Below are 21,285 nucleotides of genomic sequence, written 5' to 3'. Positions count from 1 at the left end.
TCTAAAAAAATGTTTTAAAAAGGCATAAAGTTGAAAATCGAAATGCCAAAACAGTATGACACAATTTAGACTGTTTCGTATTGAAAATAAAACCGCTCTAAAGTAAAATCATTATGTCAATTCCTACCGAATATTATAAAATGTATTTTTATATTATTATTATTTCTCCTGATCTGCTTCACTTTCGCTTATTTGAAATGATAAAGTAAAAAATATAAATTACATACACATATTAACTAACCGCAGACATGTGTCGATTTCGACGACTGTGGTTTTTTTGAAGAAGAAAAACAATTTTAAACCCTATACTAGATGTACCTATTTGATATTATGTTTTACTTTCACGGTTTTCATACCTCATGAACATTATTATATTAAGTGGGTATAGGTTATACATGTATTTTATATATAAAACTATCGATGTATGAATGTGTATGCATATAATCATAACATACCTATTATCTATACATACAAATACACATATATATGCCTACATATCGCAATGTGTTTACTCGTTGTCAATCGGTTACGGTTTATTCTTAGAAACCCGTTCGATTAATAAAAATAAAATTACTAATTTTTCTATTCTTCATATTCCTTCGCGTTTTTTTGATTGAAAACATAATGGAATATTGAATTTTTTTTATTTATGTATAATATATCATTGTACGTTTTGAAGTAGGTTACGCGTTCTCCGATGGCCGGAAACATTTATGATTTCATGATTGTGATGTTACCTTTCTATTTTCTCTTCACTTAATATGGCGTTAACTTGATAATAATAATACACAATTTGAGAAATATGTATGTTTGGGTATTCATTTGAGAGGTTAGTCAAGAGAAAAAAATATCTTTAATTCGAATCACATCATTACAACCCACAAAGCTATAATAATAATAATAATAATAATAATATCAAATTAATATCAGATGATATCAAATCATCATTAAATTGTAATCCACCAAAAACGGTAATCTTTAACTGCAAATTTATTTTAGGTTCATAATATAGATATAACAACAATATTCTTTTATTTTGCATTTTTTAAAAAATATATTCTTAAATGTATTATTGTTATTATTATTATTATTATTATTATTATTATTACAAGTTGCTTGTTGTATATTTCTAAAAAAAGCTCTTACCATCAAATTTCATATTCATTAAACGTAATAAATAACATATAAAACCTTTATAATCGCTCTAATTTATCATATGAATTTATAATTATTATATAATAAATCATATTCATAAGTTTATATAAAAAGTATACTTTTACTACTTGTACACTACTCATTTTTTTTTTAAAATTATAAATAAAAAATACTAATTTTTCTGATTAATAAAATATAATATGATCATGCGTAATTGAGTATACCTAATTAAGTAAAATGCATTGGATCTTTTTGTTGATACTTCATTCACAGGAATGTAATAGGTAAAGAATCTAAATCACACATAGTAAAATGTTATACTAAAACCTTGCATCTATAAGTAGTTTTTTCATTGATTTAAATAAAAAAAAATAGTTTTGTTGTAATGAAAACAGGTTATTTTAGGGTTAATACAATTTGGATGAAACCCGTTATTCGATGCGCAGTTGGAATTTCATAATTTTTTTCTGCACATCATACTATGAAGTTGAATATTGCCTTAAATTTGGAAGCATCTATTAAAAATTATTGTCAAATATAAGAATAATTTTCATTTGTTAATGTACAACAAAATAGAATCATTTGAAATAAAATCTTTTACGTAATATAATAAAATAATAGTTTATAAAAAAAAATACATTTTATCATTATCTCATACTAGTATATCTTTGTCATACCATACAAAATTGAAAACAATTTCTATTTACTATGCAATTTATTGTACAAAATGCATGTATGTCGTATTATAAAGACATTTATAATTTTGAATTAATTTTTTTCATTTATAATTGTTTATTTAAGGATCATACATATTTTACATACATATATCACATTTTATAACTAAAATAAAATATTGAATTTTAAAACTTATGCTTTCAACACTTTGTATCGATTAAAAAAAAACAAAATTTAGCAGTGGTGTAGGTTGTTAATACTCAATACTAATACCCTATACATACTAAATATATTTAACATAATAGTATGCCTTAACATTAATGCACTTTAATTAGTTAGTATAAAATGTATTATTGTGTAGAAATTATCTTATAGTTTTAGTTAATTTATAAAATTTTATTATTAAAACTAATTTAATAGCTACGGAATTTAAATCTCAGATATATAAATTTAAAATTGTATAGAAATTCTTTTTGCCAACCATCAATCATTTTTAAATTCAATTTTTTAATAAAATTTTGTCTTAATATTTATGTTATTATAATCACATAATTATTATTATTATTTAATGTCATCGGCTTATTATTTTGAGCAAAATTGATGTATAGGTAATTATTATTGTAGTTTCGATACAGTAAATGTTAAATGATACTTATTATATTTTGAATACATTTTACTAGACTTACATATGCATTTCAATAATAATTATTGTAATTGTGCATCGCCTGTTTAAGATGTACGAGTAAATAAATAAATTAAAAGATTCATCTACTTACCACTATTCTATTATTTTGTGATATACTTATTTGGTTAATAATAGTTGATAAGAAATTTTACTCTGGAAAATGTATTTTTTTTACATCCAATATACGTATCTAATAGGTTGATAATACATGTACAATTTAAAACTGAAATTACTAATTTAAGAAATAGAGGTTAACATTTTTACCGGTGTTCGTATTTTTTCATTCAATATTTTCAATTGTTTTTTATATTTTTTAATTAATTTAGATAACAGTAAAATATACAGTTGTGTCACATGAAATAGAATTCTTAAATTTAGTTGACTTGATACCGTACTCTCAATTACATAATGTATATATATATATACAATAAGAATTTTAGATAAAACTAATTAATTATTTACTTCTCTTGAATTCTTTTTAATTATAGAAATCTATAAAAGGCAATGGAATGGCAAATATCTTAAAATTTTGTAATTTTAGTGAACTAATTGAAAACGTTATTTGGTTCTGTTTGAGTAATACTATACAATATTTAATTAATGCAGATTTATTGTTTAATCATATATCACGGACATATGAAGTGTGAAAACATAATTATTTAGTTATGTTAATACCTAATGATTATAAAGTAATCAATACTAACAATGTTTTATCGTACAAATCAGCTAACTATATATTTATATTTGTATTTACATATTTTTTTACATTCTGGTGAAAATATAGAAATCAAAAATCTATTATTGTTTTTTTCCTCGTAGAAATTCTATATAATTTCGTTGAAGAATCGCATCAAATATTGAATCCAAAAAATATTTAAACATATTAAATGTAACTATAAGTATATAGGCTGAAGAATATAGGAGCATATATTTTTTCACATAAATTCTTGTTAAATACAATGTGATAAAAAAACAATAATATTTCATTTCGAAGTGTAAAACAATATAACTAACTAGTAATAAAAACGAACGAGAGAGCGAGCAAAATATGATATTGTTTTTGTGGGAATGCGATTTAAATTATTAAAATCTTGGTCTAAAAATAAGTAAAATGAAAGTCATTTGAATAGTTATAACGAACAAAAAACCACATCTGTTATGGTTATTGTTTAATGTTTATAATTTTAAATATATTCTAGCAATTACCCAATATAGAAATAAAAACATAAATATTTAATATTGAACGTATTAACGTAAATTATAGAAATTACATAACTGTTCAATGTTTATACATATATTTTTCTTAAACTAAGAGTTATAACTAAGCGAAATTCTAAAATAATATTACAATACAATGTAAACATTAATCGATTTAATAGGAGTTTTTCAATCTTGTAACCACTTAACTCAGGACGTTCACAATCGATCTACTCTTATTCATTACGCATCAATATTTTCTTCAGGATACGCTATAGGAAAAGATCCAACGCACTTTTAAAGCAAAATATATGATTTTATATTTTAATTTTGGTAACCATTCAAGAAAATATAATATACTCAAAGTGAATATTATGTTGCAAATTTAATTATACTATTTTGTCTTATTATTATTTAAACAAGTATGTCCTCGGTACCGCGTGCCGTCAAAATTTTTCAGATTAATAAAGTATTAAAATAATATTAATAAAGTGATAAATGAACAAGTCTGAAAAAAAGAGGAATTATGTAAAATTTGTAAGGAGTTGTTGCAAGACCGTGATGATTAATTTATTTAAGTTCTTATTATTATAGAAACTAGACGACGGCGCGTGTATATGTTTGTGTGATAAAGGTGAAATTATATTATATTAATTCGTGCGCATTCATCTACGGAACCGACTAGGCCGAAACATGTCTAGGTCATTGGTTTCGAAGCCCTTGAACCAGAATTTCAAGACTTCCGGTTTCTACTAGTTACTACAACATCGGTGTGTAACTACGTCAAACACGTTTATAGTAAAAATTTAAATAGAAATAGTAACCTGTTTAGTCAATTGCGTAGTATTGGATGTAACGCGAAAAGAAAAAAATATTTTTTTACAATTACATATGTATGTATTATATCCAAAACTGGATCTATGAGGGAGAATTTGGAGACTTAGACCCGGACGTAAAATGATCTCAAATATTAAAGACGTATATTTTATATTTATTTTTATTAAAACGCTTTATAGACAAAAAATTAATAACATCTAAAAAAATTCGTATTCAATAAGATTTGTAAAAACGTATAAGTTTTCGAAATAGTCATTATATAATTATAAATTTATAGCCGATGATTAATAGGTATTATGTAAGAATTTATATTTAAACTCTTTTTTAAATTTTTAAAGTCCTATAAGACATCAATTACATGACTCTAAGAAACGTTTTTGTCAAATAAAGGCGATACATAACAACTTAAAAGAAAAATTTGTTTCTAAGCTTATTGTAGTATATATATATTAACAAAATACGAAAGTTAACAGTCACGTACTAATGGGGGAGTAATCTCACCCCCGAAGTTTTTGGGAAGAATTAATTTTTTATGAGACGTTTATTTAATACAAGTTTAGTTAATACAATTGTACATTATCTTATGTACGATGCGTATACTCTATACCAATAAAATATTGTAGACGGGGACGATGCAATTATTACGACTATCTAATAATTCCTATTTTAATCTGTAATCTTTAACGTACTACCACAGCACTGCTTGTGCTAGTAATTATTTTTAATACGGTATGTTTACACTTGTGTGCTTTTTCGTTCGTTTTATGCATCATAGTGCACCACGAGTTGCACCACAAAAAAGCTTGCAATAGCCGATGTCCTTTCGAGATGAACGGCTATATTTTCGTGACGAATGGGGAATCCGTTCAACATGTTCAACACGCCGTTATTTTTACATTGTATTTCACTCCGGGAGCTAAATATCATATCGTAATTTACATCTTAATTTTAGCTGAAAGAGCCCTCTAAAACGAGTGTTTTGTTTTAATATTTCTGGTTCAATTTTATTAATAATTATTTAATTAATTATTTAGTAAAAATTTGTTCTAGAAACTCGATGTAAAATTTTTTAATAAAATATCTTGTTTGATTTCAAATTATCTATAATTCCAAAATGTCGAGTTTTTAAATAATTGTTGACCCGCAAAGAACGCTCCTTCCTACATTTTTTGTTGCACTTGAAGTAATTAAGTAGGCCGCATTAAAACCGAAAACTACACGTGAATCCGACAAGTTTTTTTTTGTAACAACCTGGAAGACGATTGATTTGTGACGTCGTTAGTGAGAACAGAAAAAAGCATTGCGTTCAATAAAGACATGCGTTAGATGAAAGTGGAATTAAATGTTGAAACGCAAGTTGAATTGAAAATCGAAGTGGACTAACTAAGTGGTCAAACTAAGTTCTAGTACGCGTTATTTCATTTTTTTTTTTTTTCATTCCATAAATATATTGACAATAATAACAAAGAAAAGTGAATAATTTATTAAAGCTCACGATACGCTATATTTGGTTCAGGACCACCAAATCGTTTGTTTAAAATGTAACCCCTCCCAAATTCAGGTCTAAGTACGTTACCGAACGTTAACCATTGTATATTTTCCCTAACAAGGGTGTATGCATCCCAGCCGAAAACAGGACGTATTTCAATTTCTTCAACCTAGTGTAAAAACCGCCAAATCTGACTCTGATTTCGTAGCCATGGTGGTTACGACACAATCGGGGGGGAAAAAAAAAAATACGTTAAACCGGTGATGGCGTCGTGCACATTGTCTAGACATGCATTAACTGCACCGTGCAGATTTCGGAATGCAGAACATAAAATATAATTCGAGTGGTACGCAATGTGTGTGTGTGTACATGGGTACGAAGAAACGAAAAGAAAAAAAAAAAAATGTCTTTGTGCGCTGCGAGAAGACACCGGTGAGGATGCATAAGTTATAAGGCGAAGAGGAAGGGAACAGTAAAGAGGAATAATCGTCATGGACGTCTGTCGTCCAAAACACATTCACTGCCGGAACTATACTGACCTGGATGAACGTTCATTTGCATTGTGCATGTAGGCTAAACGGTCCAATGAATAATAATTACCAACAAAGTGAAACTCCAACAATAATATCGCGTGTTGAGGTCAACAAGGGAAACCACTGTGCGCGGATTCTAATCGAATAGAAAGTACTTCTGTCGTTGGAAGTCACGAAATTAATTTACGGCAACACTTGCGTGTTGTTTGTTAAACACATTTTTGCCGAAAAAAATGTCGAAACAATAAAAACCAACACGTTCCCGTCCCGAACGACACGGCTTCGTAGGTAAGTCATACGGTCGCGCGTCTCGGTGTTGGGAAGCAATGAAGATGTACGCCTACTCCCGTGCGGCGATCGCGCACCCGATGCGTGTGCGCGCGTTTATGGAGTGCTTTTCCATCCGTGGGCTGGTCTCGGAAAGGCGTGAGGGAAACGGTTAGAATATATTGTTGAGCCGCGACCACGTGTATTTAGCACTTCGTCGCCACGGAGGTCACGAGACAACACGGTACGTTTACTTCCTCCGCCATTCGTTCAATTACTCGCGATGGAAAATAAAATCAATTTCAAACGTCATTCGAATTGTATCGCCTAACCATTGTAGTTTTTATCGTCGGTTTCTGTACACTACCGTAGTTTATTTACCGCCGGAACAAACTCAACACATTTATCCAACTCCTATACGTGTACCAATAGTACAGATACGTAATACATAGCGTTCAAAACTTCTCTTCGGACGCGCTAGAAGTACACGTGTTTTTGTTCGTGCGCGATTCGACCAGTTTCCGCGCATTATTTCGGACCCATGCAGTCAGGGTCGGCCTGGCCGAAGTAGAGAGACTAGCTGTGCCATGTTCTCGTTCATCAACGAAAAAAATGAAAACTGTAAATTCGTATCCACTATACATCGTCGTAGACCAGCGTTTCCCGAACGGCGGTCCGCGGACCCTAAGGGGTCCGCACGTATACCGGTGGGAGTCCACGAACGTGAATTAAAAATACACAAAGTATTATTATTTATTATTGTTTTAAATTTTTATTTGTATTATGGGGTCCGGCGAAGAAAAATTTTGGAAAACGCTGCCATAGACGACTGCTAAAATATTACGATTAAATCAGCGGTTCTCACACTTTTTTTTCCGCGGTGCCTTATTTTGGACTCAAATTAGCCACGGTGCCCTGCTGTGAATAACATGAAAGACAAGACAAAAAAAATGCTCATTGATAACTAATTTTTTTAGTTTTATTAAAATTGAACTTAATTATAAATTAATGCATTTTTAAACCTAAAAATTAAATAAATAAAATTATTGTTATCATTATTATAATTATTACATACAAATATTATAAGGTTAAAATGAGAATGTCCAAATGAACAACAGAAAATATTTCATTATTTGATATAAAGCTTTTGCGAAAACAATAAAGAAAAAAAATCTAAACATTTTAAACTATTTGTTATTAACCGTAGACCACGGTGCCCTTAGGGCATCGCGGTGCACAGTTTGGGAACCACTGGATTAAATCATTCGTAGAATAATACAGAACCGTATTACTAGTAAATAAAAAAAAACGTTGGTATTCGACTAATCAGTTGTTTTGGGACCGACATAAACGAATAACGATCTCTATTATTAGATACTATCAATATTCGGTAAGTTTTTATGAAGGGTACATTTTAAAAGGTAACATTACGCTATATTCTTTTTATTCTTTCTCGAATGGTAACTGGACCCTTGGTATAAATTCCAACCCGGCCCTTCGGTACCCAAGCGGACCCTACGTTGTCATCGGTCGGGTCATCTCTGTCGTGTCATTCGCAATCGATGGATTATAATCATTTTTCCTTATGTTCATTCCGTTCTCGGTAACTTCGTAGCACACGAATGTTTCAGACGTGCATCGAGCGGTCGAAGCTCTTTTTTTACCGATGTCGTTATTACATTTTATTGTTTGCCCGTCATCGATTATACTTTTATATGTCAGTGTGCCGCCGCCGGTACTGCTGAGGTCGCGCAGTCGGAATATTAATGTACCGTGTTCGTCCACACGTCGTTACGCATGCGCTCTCGGCACGGCGGCGATTCAATCACACATTAGACGTAACGACCAGCGTCCGGCGCGATTGGTCGTCGTACGTTTGCCAACAATCGTAATAATAATAATAATAATAATAATAATATTGTTGTAAAACCGTACGAAAACGAAACGCTTTGTCGCAGGGAATCGACCGGATCGTGCTGTAATACAATACGGAACGCGATACAACGACGTTATTGTTGTTGTTGAGATCAATCGCGATTCGATTATCTCACCGGGCCTCCCCCGTCGTCATACCATCCCAGAACAGCATCGCCTTTAGTTCGTCGGTTCGCGCCGTTGTCTACGTATCTATATCTTTGACGACGTGGTGTACGATCATCGCGAGCAATCCGCCCCCCACCCCTCACAACGATATTCCCAGACCACTAGTGTTTTGATAATCGTAATTCTTTTTTAATTTCTATTTCAACACACGTTTCCCGGACGCGGCTTTCGAACGGTACGGCTCTTGGTTTCCACTTCATTGTTCTCCACTCCGTCTCAAGAGCATATAAAACGAATTCTTGTCATTTCTTCCCGATTGCGACCCGAATATTTTTGGGGTTAGTCGCGGTCCGAGTACATGTTAATTAAACATTTTTTTTTCTGTGCATTCCAAGCATTGTTTGCCTTTCCATTTTTTTTTTTTTTTTTTAAGATATTTAAATTATCAGTCGAGATTGAAAACTATTTTGAAATAATAAAAGTCAATATACTATATTGTTATAAACCTATATTTTATGATTGTTGTTATTATTTGATGGGGAACGATAATATTATATAGGTCTGATAGATATGGTAAATATTAATCGGGACGCAACTAGTGCATAGCCTTCTTGTTTTACGTCCATTTCAATTTATGTCGTTCTTATGCCATTTACAACACATTCGAATTCTAAATCTGTCTAACAATGTTTTAAACGTTTCAGAAGTTGACAAAAAAGTTTTTAGTCGTGGCAGATTAAATAGATAAAATTATGACACTCAAGCGTGCCTGTATGGTATATAATTTTGGCGAAATAATGTTGTACTGCTCTAGCGGGTTCCGTTTACGTTCCGTTTTCGCCTCCGTTGCAGAACGGTTTTAATGTACGATAGATTAAATCAAAGGACTTGTACGTCTCCAATGAGTATAATAATATCATAACGGACATTGTTTCGTGGCGAACGAGTGCCAAGCGTACACGTACATTTACATGGAAAAATGTAACATATTCAAACCTGTAGCGTCTTCACGGACAATGCCAATGTCGTTGACGTTCGCGTAGGCACAACACTCGATAAGCCGGTCAGCTATTATTATAATGCACTTCCGAAACAAGGCGAACCTTGTATAGGTGCTGTAACACTTCGAGACACCACGTGAATCATTGCGGCGCGGCGTCGCCGTCCGAGAGTAGTTTTATTTTTTTTTTCATCACGGTTTTTAATAATTTAAATAATATTCCGTTTGATTTTACTGTGTTACTACAGTTATCCGTTTATTACGACGTGGCGATGTACGCGCGTTCGAGCTGGGCGAACGTTCCAAAAACGATTGCAGCTCACCCGCTACGATATCCTACGTAGATAATGATTTTGATTTTGTCACGGTGTCTAGGGTATTGTTATGACATGCGTATTATGATGTAGAAAAATCCGGCATTTTAAGATCACGTAGAAAGCGATTCTTCGAGTTTGTAACAGAGTATACCTATTACTATTATTATTATTACATGACTGCGTAACGGATTTTCGGTATGACGTTTGCTCGATTTAAATGTTCAAATGGTCGACGGACAACAATTCAATTGACAAATTGAAAAACGACAATATGGTCTCTTGAATTACCGTTAATCTTTATAGACGGCAACGTGTAGTTAATACTATTAATTCACAATCAATAGCTAATCTATGCACGATAAAGTAAAGACTCAACGATAAAGTCCGATCGACTCTGTGTAATTCGCGAATGCACTTCTTAATACTTCTATGCAATAAGAATTGATAATTTTCCGTTTAGAAGGAAAATCAATCATCGTTATATTACGAGTTCATGCGTGTAAAATTTTTATTTTCACAATTATTATAATATATGTGTTACACTCTTCGGTGTAAATGTTATAATATAAAATTTACATGTAGGTAATATGTTATACAACAAGAATGTTCCGTACGGAAATCAAACTGATCATGTGAGTCAGCAATCGAGTATTATACAGTTGCTTTTATTGACGAATCATTGGCTACGCAGATTTTAATGAAATTCCGTTTACCTACCAAGGCTATAAAAATACTTGCCAAACCGGGAATGACCTATTGGTAGACAGTATACGTCGAGTGTCTATCATCACGTCAACTTCATACGTCTGAAATATTTAATTTTTACAATTTCTTACATGGTTGCACTGTATTAAATCTAGTAAATATATTAAATATGCGGAAATTATTTATTTTATACATTTTATAACATAAATCATTCCCGTATATTTTTAAGAATTGTAATATTTTCTGGTTTCGCCACATCACCACATATTCGCATTGAACTAAACATGTTAAAAATTTTACCAAACTAGCAGTCCCTATTATTAGGCGCATATTATTATTTTACACATTCAAATTTAATATTAAATTTAATTAATATTATATAATTTTTGTACTTATTTTGTTGTAAAATACATTAATATTTGTTGTTTTTCTTTGGCCCTATTGATTCTTTTAAAATCTTTTGATTATCTCACCGTCAAAATTTTGAAAACACTGAAACCCTAAAGCCCCTTATACGAAACTTATTTTTCTATAAACCCCAAAATAAAATCTTAGTCACATGCCTGCCAAGAAGCTAAGTAATTTATTCATTTTACAAATGTTAGCGTATTTTTTAAAACAAGATCTTGCAATTTAGAAATCAGCGTAAACAATCATATAAACTAATATCGTGTGTACCGTGTATATTTCAATTAAACGAAATTAATTACAGCTAAATATATTAATAGTATTCCAGTATAGCAAGTATAAAAAATCCCGTAATGATAGATATTAGTCTAATAAACACGTAACGGACTCTAACGTACTCCTATATAATAATATTTATAATACAGAACATTAAACTGTACAAAATCTTGACTGCTTAACCTGACAAATTTTGTGATACAATATACGGTAAAAATTATTTATTGAACTTGTTTTTTTTAACAGTATTTATAAATCTAAATTAGTATAGGTTTACTAACGATTGTTGGAAATGTTACTATTTATGAATTAGAGTTTTATTAAAAAAAACACAGTTAGGTGTATACTGAGGCTTGTCCGTGAACGAATTTGCTACAATTCGAAATCTAAAATAGCTCTGAGGCACATGTCTTATTCGTCTGTTTAGAAGTATTAAATACTGTATATACGTATGCGTCTCACTACACACGGGTCATTTTTCTTTTCAACTAGGTGGTACCGTAAAAAAATGTGATGTGTACCGCAAAATACTGAAAACGTTTATACTTTTCGCAATGTTAATCCGATGGATTTCGAAGAATGAACAAATTGTATCATGTTGCTGTCATTTAGAACGGATTTCTGAAGAATACCTTTTATTACGATTAGTCACACGATTTGATTGTGTTTTTTCGATTTTACGGTACACGACTGTGACAATAGTTAAGGGGTTGTTAAGATATTACACGTATACGTAATCGAAATCGCTAGTTATAATAAATATCAGACTTATAATAACGAGCAATAAACTGTAGGAACGAGTCCATACGAGTCGTTGCGATGTTATGAGCTAAGTGTGTGTATATATGCGCGCACGCGTGCGTGTAATGTGTATGTTTAAAAATGAATGATTATTAATTATTAAAAGGCAATTTAACATCTAGTATTAAACAAATGCATTTCAGAGTATCTTCTGAAAATGTAAGTACAAAATTGTACTTACGCATATCATTGAATATGTTGAGAATTTTCTAACAATAAATAGCATGTTTAACGGTTTTTGGAATCGTTTATGTTTAAGAATTTATTATACTAAACATTTTTTATTAACAATACCAAATTTTAATACATTTTTCTGTTTTTATTCAGTGAATTTCCATTAAGTTTACAGTGGCATTTATAGAATCGAATATTATTGTGATTTGTAGTTTAAGACTTCCGAATTATGGCAGTAATATAATTTATTATTCTGCAGGTGGCAATAGTGCAATACTTTCCGCAACGCTATAGTTATTATTAGAAAATACAATAAAAAAGTTGGCTGTGTTTTATGTAATCTAAAATCGTCGTCTCGGATGCTCTCACCTATCGAAATCAATTAATTTTGTCACTTGAATAATACGAGTATAATATAATTATTTTTTAAAAATAATAAACTATCGTGGTTTTGTCTGCATTGATAGCAACCGCTACTTCTGTAGTATACCATGCACAAACAATACTGTATATGTTGATATATTATAATATAATAGCGTGATATATTAAAATATAATACAGATTGTCACTTTCGAATGTTTGAAATGTACGGGCAATCCCGCACACTTTCTAACAATTTGATCACACGTTTCCAGTAGTGTAATTTCAGTGTTTGGTAGACTATATGGAAAATTTACAAACTCATTGATCTCAGAATAATAAACTATAGGTATTGGGAAGAGAAACGTAAAATACGATGACTTTATAAAGTATATTGAAAATAGAGCTAGTCTCTTCCTGGTGCATAAATTAAATTTTAAAAGCTAATTAATATCCACAACTTATCATAATTTCTTTTTTTAAATTACTTTTCAACATAAAAATTATTGTATTTGACATACCTATTATATTTTTCTATATAATTTATGTACACTATATTCTTAATACACTATTATGTATAGTTGGTAACAATTTCATATTTAATTCTTAAAAGGTTATTCGATTACTTTTTCAACTCTTATCTTATGGGTATTATTGTAAAAAAAATATTTAACGATTTTTAATGTATTTATATCAATAGACATGTGATCTTTCGACTTAGACTTAGTACAAGATCGCACCATACCCGGCCAAGTACTTAACTTAATGATAAGGGTAGAATTTTAATTTAATTTTAGTACGGATACAGATAATAAAAATATATCAATCTAAATTATTATCATGGTGTTACTGCCTGTAAAAAAGTATACTGTACATAAACATGTATAAAATTTACTTTACTGTTCTTATTGTTGTATTGTTATTGAATTGTATTTCGTTGTTGTATCAACATATTTATACTTGAAACTATTATGTCCAACTATAAGATTTTTCGTGGATTGGCAATATGGTTAATACTTTCCATAACATCGTATTCTTAATGTAATAATGAAGATATTTGTCATCATAAGTAGTTCTGCACAAACTAGTAGTATTTGCTAAGTACTATGATCAACATTGAATACTATTGGAAAAATTTGTTACAGAATGAAACCTCAGTATGTCTCAGGATCACTTGACCGCTCTTCGGCTGCTGTCGTACTATTGGTTGACCATCATCATGCCATCCAACACTTTGACTTTTAATGTCGCCTACAACAAAGAGCCGTCATCATCGTCATCGTTTCAGTCGTCCGCTTTCTATCAGGGTATGCATGCACATTATATTGAGTAAATTGTCCACACATATACACATTATTTGTTAATAGTCAATGGCATTCGAGAATTATTTTATAAAAACAAGGAAATGAAATTGGTTCTACTATGAATTTTTTTATTGGTTCTTATTAGTAAAATATGATTCACGGTGTTCCACAATAACGAATACTTGAATTTCACTTGTTTTGGTGCATTTTATGCATTTATAATATTATGAAATATTGAGTATTGAGTGACAGAAAACTTCCTTTTAAAACGAATATAATTTTTTTAAATCAAGTCAAAAGATCCGATGTTACAGAATATATAGATAACTTACGAATACATAATTCGTTAATACCATTTAAAAATAAAGTAATTATCTTTCGTTAGATATTCTTATATATTTTTAAAATTTTTTTAAAAAAATCACATTGAATACCTACTCATTATGGAAATTCTAATAATTCTTGACACTTTTTATCATACACGTGTGTTAAACGGATTTGTTATTATAATTCGTTGCGAATGACAAATTAAAATATATTATTATGATAGAGATACCTAGGATTTTTTTTTCTTTATTTTTATAATCAATTGACCAAACCAATTGTATTCACGAATTTCGATCCAAAATTATAAATTTAAACTTTTGATACATAACCAACGTACAAAATATTTTAGTATTAACATTTAGAACAACTCAAATATCGTTCTCGATAATTATTCGGTTAAATTATATATATATATATTAGTATTTTTATTATTCTGTATATATTATAGAGCCATTATAACCGATCGTATATTTACTGTCAGGAGTTATCTTATGTTTTCTTACAAACATTACTAGCTTGAATTATAATGTTGTTATATTATCGACGAAGATATTTTTTTATTATTTAAAAATGTAATTTGAAAATAATTGTATTTTAATGATTTTATTTTAACTACATCATTAGCTTAATATTATGATGATTTTGTAATATTACCTAGTTCTTCTAAAAATAAAACTTATTTAATTATTTAATTTAAACCACAATTATCAGTAAGTTATCAACAAATAAAGTAAATTAGGAACAAATGTAGAAATACTTACTCATATGATATAAATAGTGAGCTGGATTGCTAACTTACGAAATGACGTGAAGTTACTATCCGCCATTGTTGTGAGGATTTTGAGTTGTATCACAGAGATTTTATTCTCAATATAATGAATATTTTGAAGATCCGTAGACCTAAAGGTACATTGTGTGCATACGTTCCAAGGGAGGCTCATTATTATTCAATTAAATTTAAAAAACTACACATACACGAGCAAGGTATAATGTTCCAATTCCCCGAAACATGGTTGAAAATTATGACTTCGATCGTTTCAATAGTACTCCCCACCACAATATTAGCAACCTTTAGATAATTATCTAAATCCGTGCAATCACCGTCATTATGTAGTAAATAACGACGAACGTTATTCAACTGTTCAGATAGGTGAATGACTGATAGTATTTATTTAATAATTACTAGAAAAAAAAAAATTAAATAACACATGTAAACATCGATTTTTTTTCTTGCAGCGAGTAGAAAGTTTGGCGGCTACCGGATAGTACCGCGGGCCTGTAAGGACGCGTTGGTTGATACGTCGTATAAGAACGATGTGGAGACCGGCAGCGGCGTGTGCATGTTCAACTACGAGTGCACTCAATTGGGCGGCACAGTGGTCGGTTCGTGCGTGGACGTGTTCCTGTTCGGCGCTTGTTGCCGGCTACCGGCCGGCGTCAAAGTCCCTACGGTCGAGCACAGCGGCTCCGCGACCGCGGCAGCGGCCACCACGACCACTGGCCGCCAGCCGCCCAGTTGGTCGTACAGCGAGCAGCCGCCGCTGTCGTTCCAGCAGCCGGTGGCCGACACCATACTGTTCCATCGGAACGGGTCGGCCGTGCAGAACACGTACAGCCCGGACGACATGTCCGCCGACCTGTTGGCCAACTCGAGCGCGGCTCTGCACGCCAACCGCCGACCACCGGCGGACATGACGGACGTGGTCACGGAGCAGCAGTACACCACGTCGTCAGCGGACGGCCAACACTACCACCGGCCGCCGTTCGCCGGCTCCAAGATCACGTCCAAAGTCGACTACGGCGACGGCAGCGGCGGCTCGGCCACCACGGTCAAGCAGACATCGCCGTGGTCGTCGTGGCCGTCCTCGTCGCCCGTGTCTAAGTCGACGGACTCTGTGCCGAACATACGCAAGACCACGCCGTCCGGGACCTCGGTACAGGCTACCACGTCCAAACAGGGCTACGGGGGCTACGTGCACGCCGCGCCGGACGACTACTACGACAACATGGTGCTAGTGCCTACGTTGACGGTGCAGAACGACCCGAACGTCAAGACGCCGGTGGAAAATAACTCAATACATCACATACTTTCAATACTGAACCATACGCCCCCGACGGATGCCGACCAGCATGACGTGCTGCATGACCGGTACCAGGACCAAGAACACGACCCGATGGAAACATCCCCGTCGTACCAACACACTAGTGGCGCGACGCCATCGCAGTCGTCGTCACCGGCTTTGTACACGTGGGGCTCGATCGAGAGCGACACCAAGTCGCCGGGCTACGGCGGCTCGTCCACTTTCCCGTCCACCAAGCCGTCCACCGCGCACCATTCATCCCCGTACTATACGCAGCAGACGTCCACCACGTCCGCCGGCTACTACGGGTCTTCGCCGACCTCCACGTCCACGTCCACGCACCATCTACCGGGTCCGCACTTCCACGTACTGTCCACCACAAGCAAGCCAGCTGCTCTCGATTCTGCCGTTCCCACCGTCATCGTACTTAGCTCGGCCAACGATTCCAAGTATCCCAACAACAAGTTCTCTACGTCCTCGTTGTCGTCGTCGTACCGGCCTACGCCGTCGTCGCACGTCAAACCGTCGCAGAGCATAGTCGTATCCGGGAAACCGTCCATCAGCGCCGCGTACACGGCCACTTATCACCATCCCGTGCAGCATCACCATCAGCAGCATCAAGAGCAGCAAAATATAGCTTTCGTGCCGGTCAGCTCGACCACGCTGGCCGACCACTATCACAACACCAACCACCACGGCGTCGTGCATACGTCGGCCAAGCCGTTGCTGTCCACCTATGGCAGCCGGCCACCGTCCACGACCACGGTCTTGCCGACGTTCAGCAGCACGGTGCACCATGACAACAATGTGTTCACCACAGTGATCACGTCGGTGAACCAACAATACCATAACAAATACCAGCCGACGAGCACGTTCACCACGGCCAAGCCGGTGCTGAACGACGCGGGCACAGCAGCGATCCTATCACCGTCCGGTAGCTACAAGCCCACCGCCTCGGCCGTGGACGACGATTACCCGTCGCCGGTCGTCACGCCGGCCACGCAGGTGTTCATCACCGCGTCCGACCTGCACCATCATCACCATCACCTGCAGCATCATACGTCGTCGTCCTCGTACCCATCCACGTCGTCGTCCGCGGTTGCCGCCGATGACGATGCCACCACTTTGCCATTCAATTCCACTGACACGTTCGCGTTCCCGCCTGTGCGCGATCCAAACGTGAACCTGACCGCGGCCACGCAACAGGAGAAACCGTACGTGGTGCCCGGCAGCAGCGGCGGCATCGGTGGTGGCGGTGGCAGTGGCGTAGGTGGCGGTGACGATTACGACACGGACGCCGATCCTAACCCGCAGCTGACGGGCGACGACAACCTGGACGACAAAGTGCACCTTTTCGTCGAAAAGGTCGTGCAATCGTTACAGGGAAATTTTGAGGACTTGGAGAAGGTGCTGCTGTCTGGCGACACGTCGTCGTCTAACGTGTCCATCGGCACGTTCGACGATCCGGTGCCCACCGCCACCGGATGGCCGAACAAGAAGCCGACCACCGCGCCGGCCACCACGACCAAGAAACCGTCCAAGCCGACGGCCGGTAAGCCTACCAAGCCGCCACCGAACAAGGTGACGGTCACTAGCACGTACAAGCCGACGCCGATTACGTTGCCGCTGGACGCCGCGCCGTACCTGGAGCTCACGTCCACGATCCGGCCCACCAAGATACCCACTCTGCTCACACCTGTCCAGCTGTTCCAGCCCACCACGTACGCCACGGACAACAAACGGCCTACCAAGCAGCCGGTAAAAGTGACGCAAGCCACCACGGTCGTGCTGGACACGTTGAACGTGGAACACGACCATACCACCGCCGAGCCGGACTACAGAAAAAGTACGTGAAGCTGAGACTAATATTTAGAGTTCATCAAATTTCAATAATAATCTATTATTATCAACATACTTGTATACATTGTAGTATTTAGTGTTAAGCGACGCCGTCGTCAAGTTCTATCGATTAGAACTTTTTCCAGCAGCGGTTCCGTTTTGGAGACCGGTCTGACGAGTGCTATAAAATCGCCCAAATGCGAACGTGTTCATTTGCCGTACTGTTATGTTGATTATAATGCTGTTTCTAATACCGGCATCGAGCTAAATCTCTTTTAAACAAATTCAATAATGTTCGAACACAATATTATAATGGCATTTTACGGCGAGGCCAGTATACACCGCGGATGTACGTAAAAATAAACCGTTACATCGGGTGCGTATTAATCGGTGAGTTTCGCTTCAATTCTTGGTACACGACTATAGGCGTGTTTATGGGCATGGCTAAATGAGCGAAATCGGTGCCCAATGAACTTTAGGATATTTGTCCTATAAGTCATCGACTGAGCACAAAACGAAGTAATAATAATCAAAAGAATTTTATTATTATTTTCCATTTACCGTGTTATTCGATTATGGTTTTCGTGTAGGTAGGTTTTTCGCGTTTTCTTTTATCTGTTGGGATTCAATCATTGTACGTATATCAATTGTTATTTTTGCAACACATAGTCAGAGTAATCCAAGAGGATGGTTTAATACCGGTATTTAAAAATGTGATCTCATGGTTTATTCAGTGCAGTAGATGTGTGTGTTTGCGAGTGCAAATATAATTAATTTGCTTGCTTATACTATAAAATGTTATCTTGTAAAATTATATCTTTTCGTAAAATAATTGATACATCATTCGTTTTTATGTTATTTTTTTGCTCGTTTATAACGAATAACTAAATATGTATACCGTAAACTGCGTGTACAAATTCTTAAACCCAAATAATCAAATAAAAATAATAAATAATAAGTAATAGCGCAAATAATTTATTATTCGTGACGGATAATATTTTTCTGTGATTTCTGCTATTCCCCGCAGTCTTTCTTTACTGCGAGTAATTATTAGCAGCGTGATGGTCTTCAAATTTTCATTACTATTATTATTATTATTATATAACGGCAGTTATACAAGAGTTATTCCAACGTTTCGTTTTAAAATATCAAGTATTACATCGAATACAGAGTATTGACTCCATCTTGAATAACATAATATAATTCCTGTATAAATGCACCCTCGCATTCGTGATTATATGGATTATCATACATTATTGTTTTTATCGCAATAAAAATAAAAACGTGTAAACATTTCTTTATAAAAAACTAAATCGAAATCGTCGATTCACATATTATAATAATTCACATACCCGTGCATACGGTCATGGTCATACGATATTAACGGTTGACCAAACTGTATCATGCGAAACACGAGAACATGACGTGATCGTATACCTATATGATAATGATCGTCCAATATTCTTGGATCTTCGATTTTATCATAATGTCGTTGTTCGAGTTTTTTTTCCCCCCACAAGTAGGTCGCGTAATTATCGAGTTATATAGTATCGTTTGTCGATAGATCACACACTTTACCGGTACCCTGTTTTGATTTCTATTATGTTAATTATTATTATATTACGACGAAAAAAATTAAATAAAAATTAGATACAGACAGAATATTGCTCCAGACAGTGAGTTTCGGGCGCACTCGTCTCGCTTCGATCACTCCGCGGTGCAATTCTACAATATTATTGAATTATTAAATTTAATTTGAAAGCAATGAAAAAAAATGAAAAAAATTATTTTGAGTGTAATCTACGAATTCGAAAACAGTAGTAGAATTGAAAATCAACGGATTTCTTGGAGTATTTGTAGTGTTCAAATCCAAACGGTTTTCGCGATGATATATATTATTTGAGCACATTTTATACAAACACAGTCTAACCATTATATCGATTAAAATCTAATATTAATGAGTCTATTAGATATATTGATTATTTATCAATTCCGTATGTTTTTCATTGAGAACTTTTTAACTAGTAAAAGTTATTATTTTGCCAAATTTTATTATTCTTCAGTAACAAAATCCTTGGAGCGAAAATTTCTCCTTGTTTTGCTGTAACTTTTTTTTATGAGGTACATTAGTTTGATTATTTATTTGTTTAAATTGATCTTCGAGAAAATAATAGAAAAACAAACAAAAAATATTCGATAAATTTGATAAATAAGTTTTATTATGAATATTAAAAATACTACTGAAAAATACGATATTATTCGTAAATTGATTCTATTGATTAAGAATTGTAAAAAGATGAAGTTAATTAGAACGATCCGTAAAAAATATATCACCATGAATCCGATTATATTATCTGTTGAAAATCACTTTTTACATCGATCTCTAAATACATAGCGATAATCGGAACTTTTAATCGATGACACACGGATTTATAAATAAATAATTCGTATAAAAGCTACTACGGTTTATGGTCGTGAAACATTTCCTAGCAATTCCCCGTATATACTACCTGACACGTGAATGTGTCTCATAAAAAAAAAAAAAAAATTAAAAAAAATTGTATTACGCGTACATAAAAGTAGGTGTTGAATGTTTTATATATGTATAAAATATGTGTTTGTGTATGTGTGTTTGTGTACGGTAAGTGCGAGTAACGGACGTTCGGTGGAATGCTGAAGCAATATTGTCGTCATCGAACCGGACGCGGAATTTCGTGTCCCGAGATTAGATACGTTTATGGTACATATATTGTGTACAATGTAATACACACACACACACACACACACACACACACACACACACACACACACA

At 34.2% G+C, this 21,285-nt stretch overlaps 1 protein-coding gene across 1 annotated transcript in view; it reads left to right on the top strand.

Moving 5' to 3' along the window:
* Positions 1-21,285, top strand: part of LOC112691997 (serine proteinase stubble-like) — a 39,489-nt gene that overhangs the window by 7,665 nt on the left and 10,539 nt on the right. Inside the window, exons 2-3 of the mRNA XM_025566499.1 lie at positions 14,068-14,229; positions 15,790-18,480. Of these exons, the coding sequence (XP_025422284.1) occupies positions 14,082-14,229; positions 15,790-18,480 (2,839 nt within the window). The 5' untranslated portion in view covers positions 14,068-14,081. The remainder of the gene's footprint in view (positions 1-14,067; positions 14,230-15,789; positions 18,481-21,285) is intronic.

This window comes from Sipha flava, unplaced genomic scaffold, assembly GCF_003268045.1.
Source record: "Sipha flava isolate LNK unplaced genomic scaffold, YSA_version1 116_pilon_pilon, whole genome shotgun sequence".
Taxonomy (NCBI): Eukaryota; Metazoa; Arthropoda; class Insecta; order Hemiptera; family Aphididae; genus Sipha; species Sipha flava.
The sequence above is the reverse complement of the archived record's forward strand: the minus strand, read 5'-3'. Positions and strand labels throughout refer to the sequence as shown.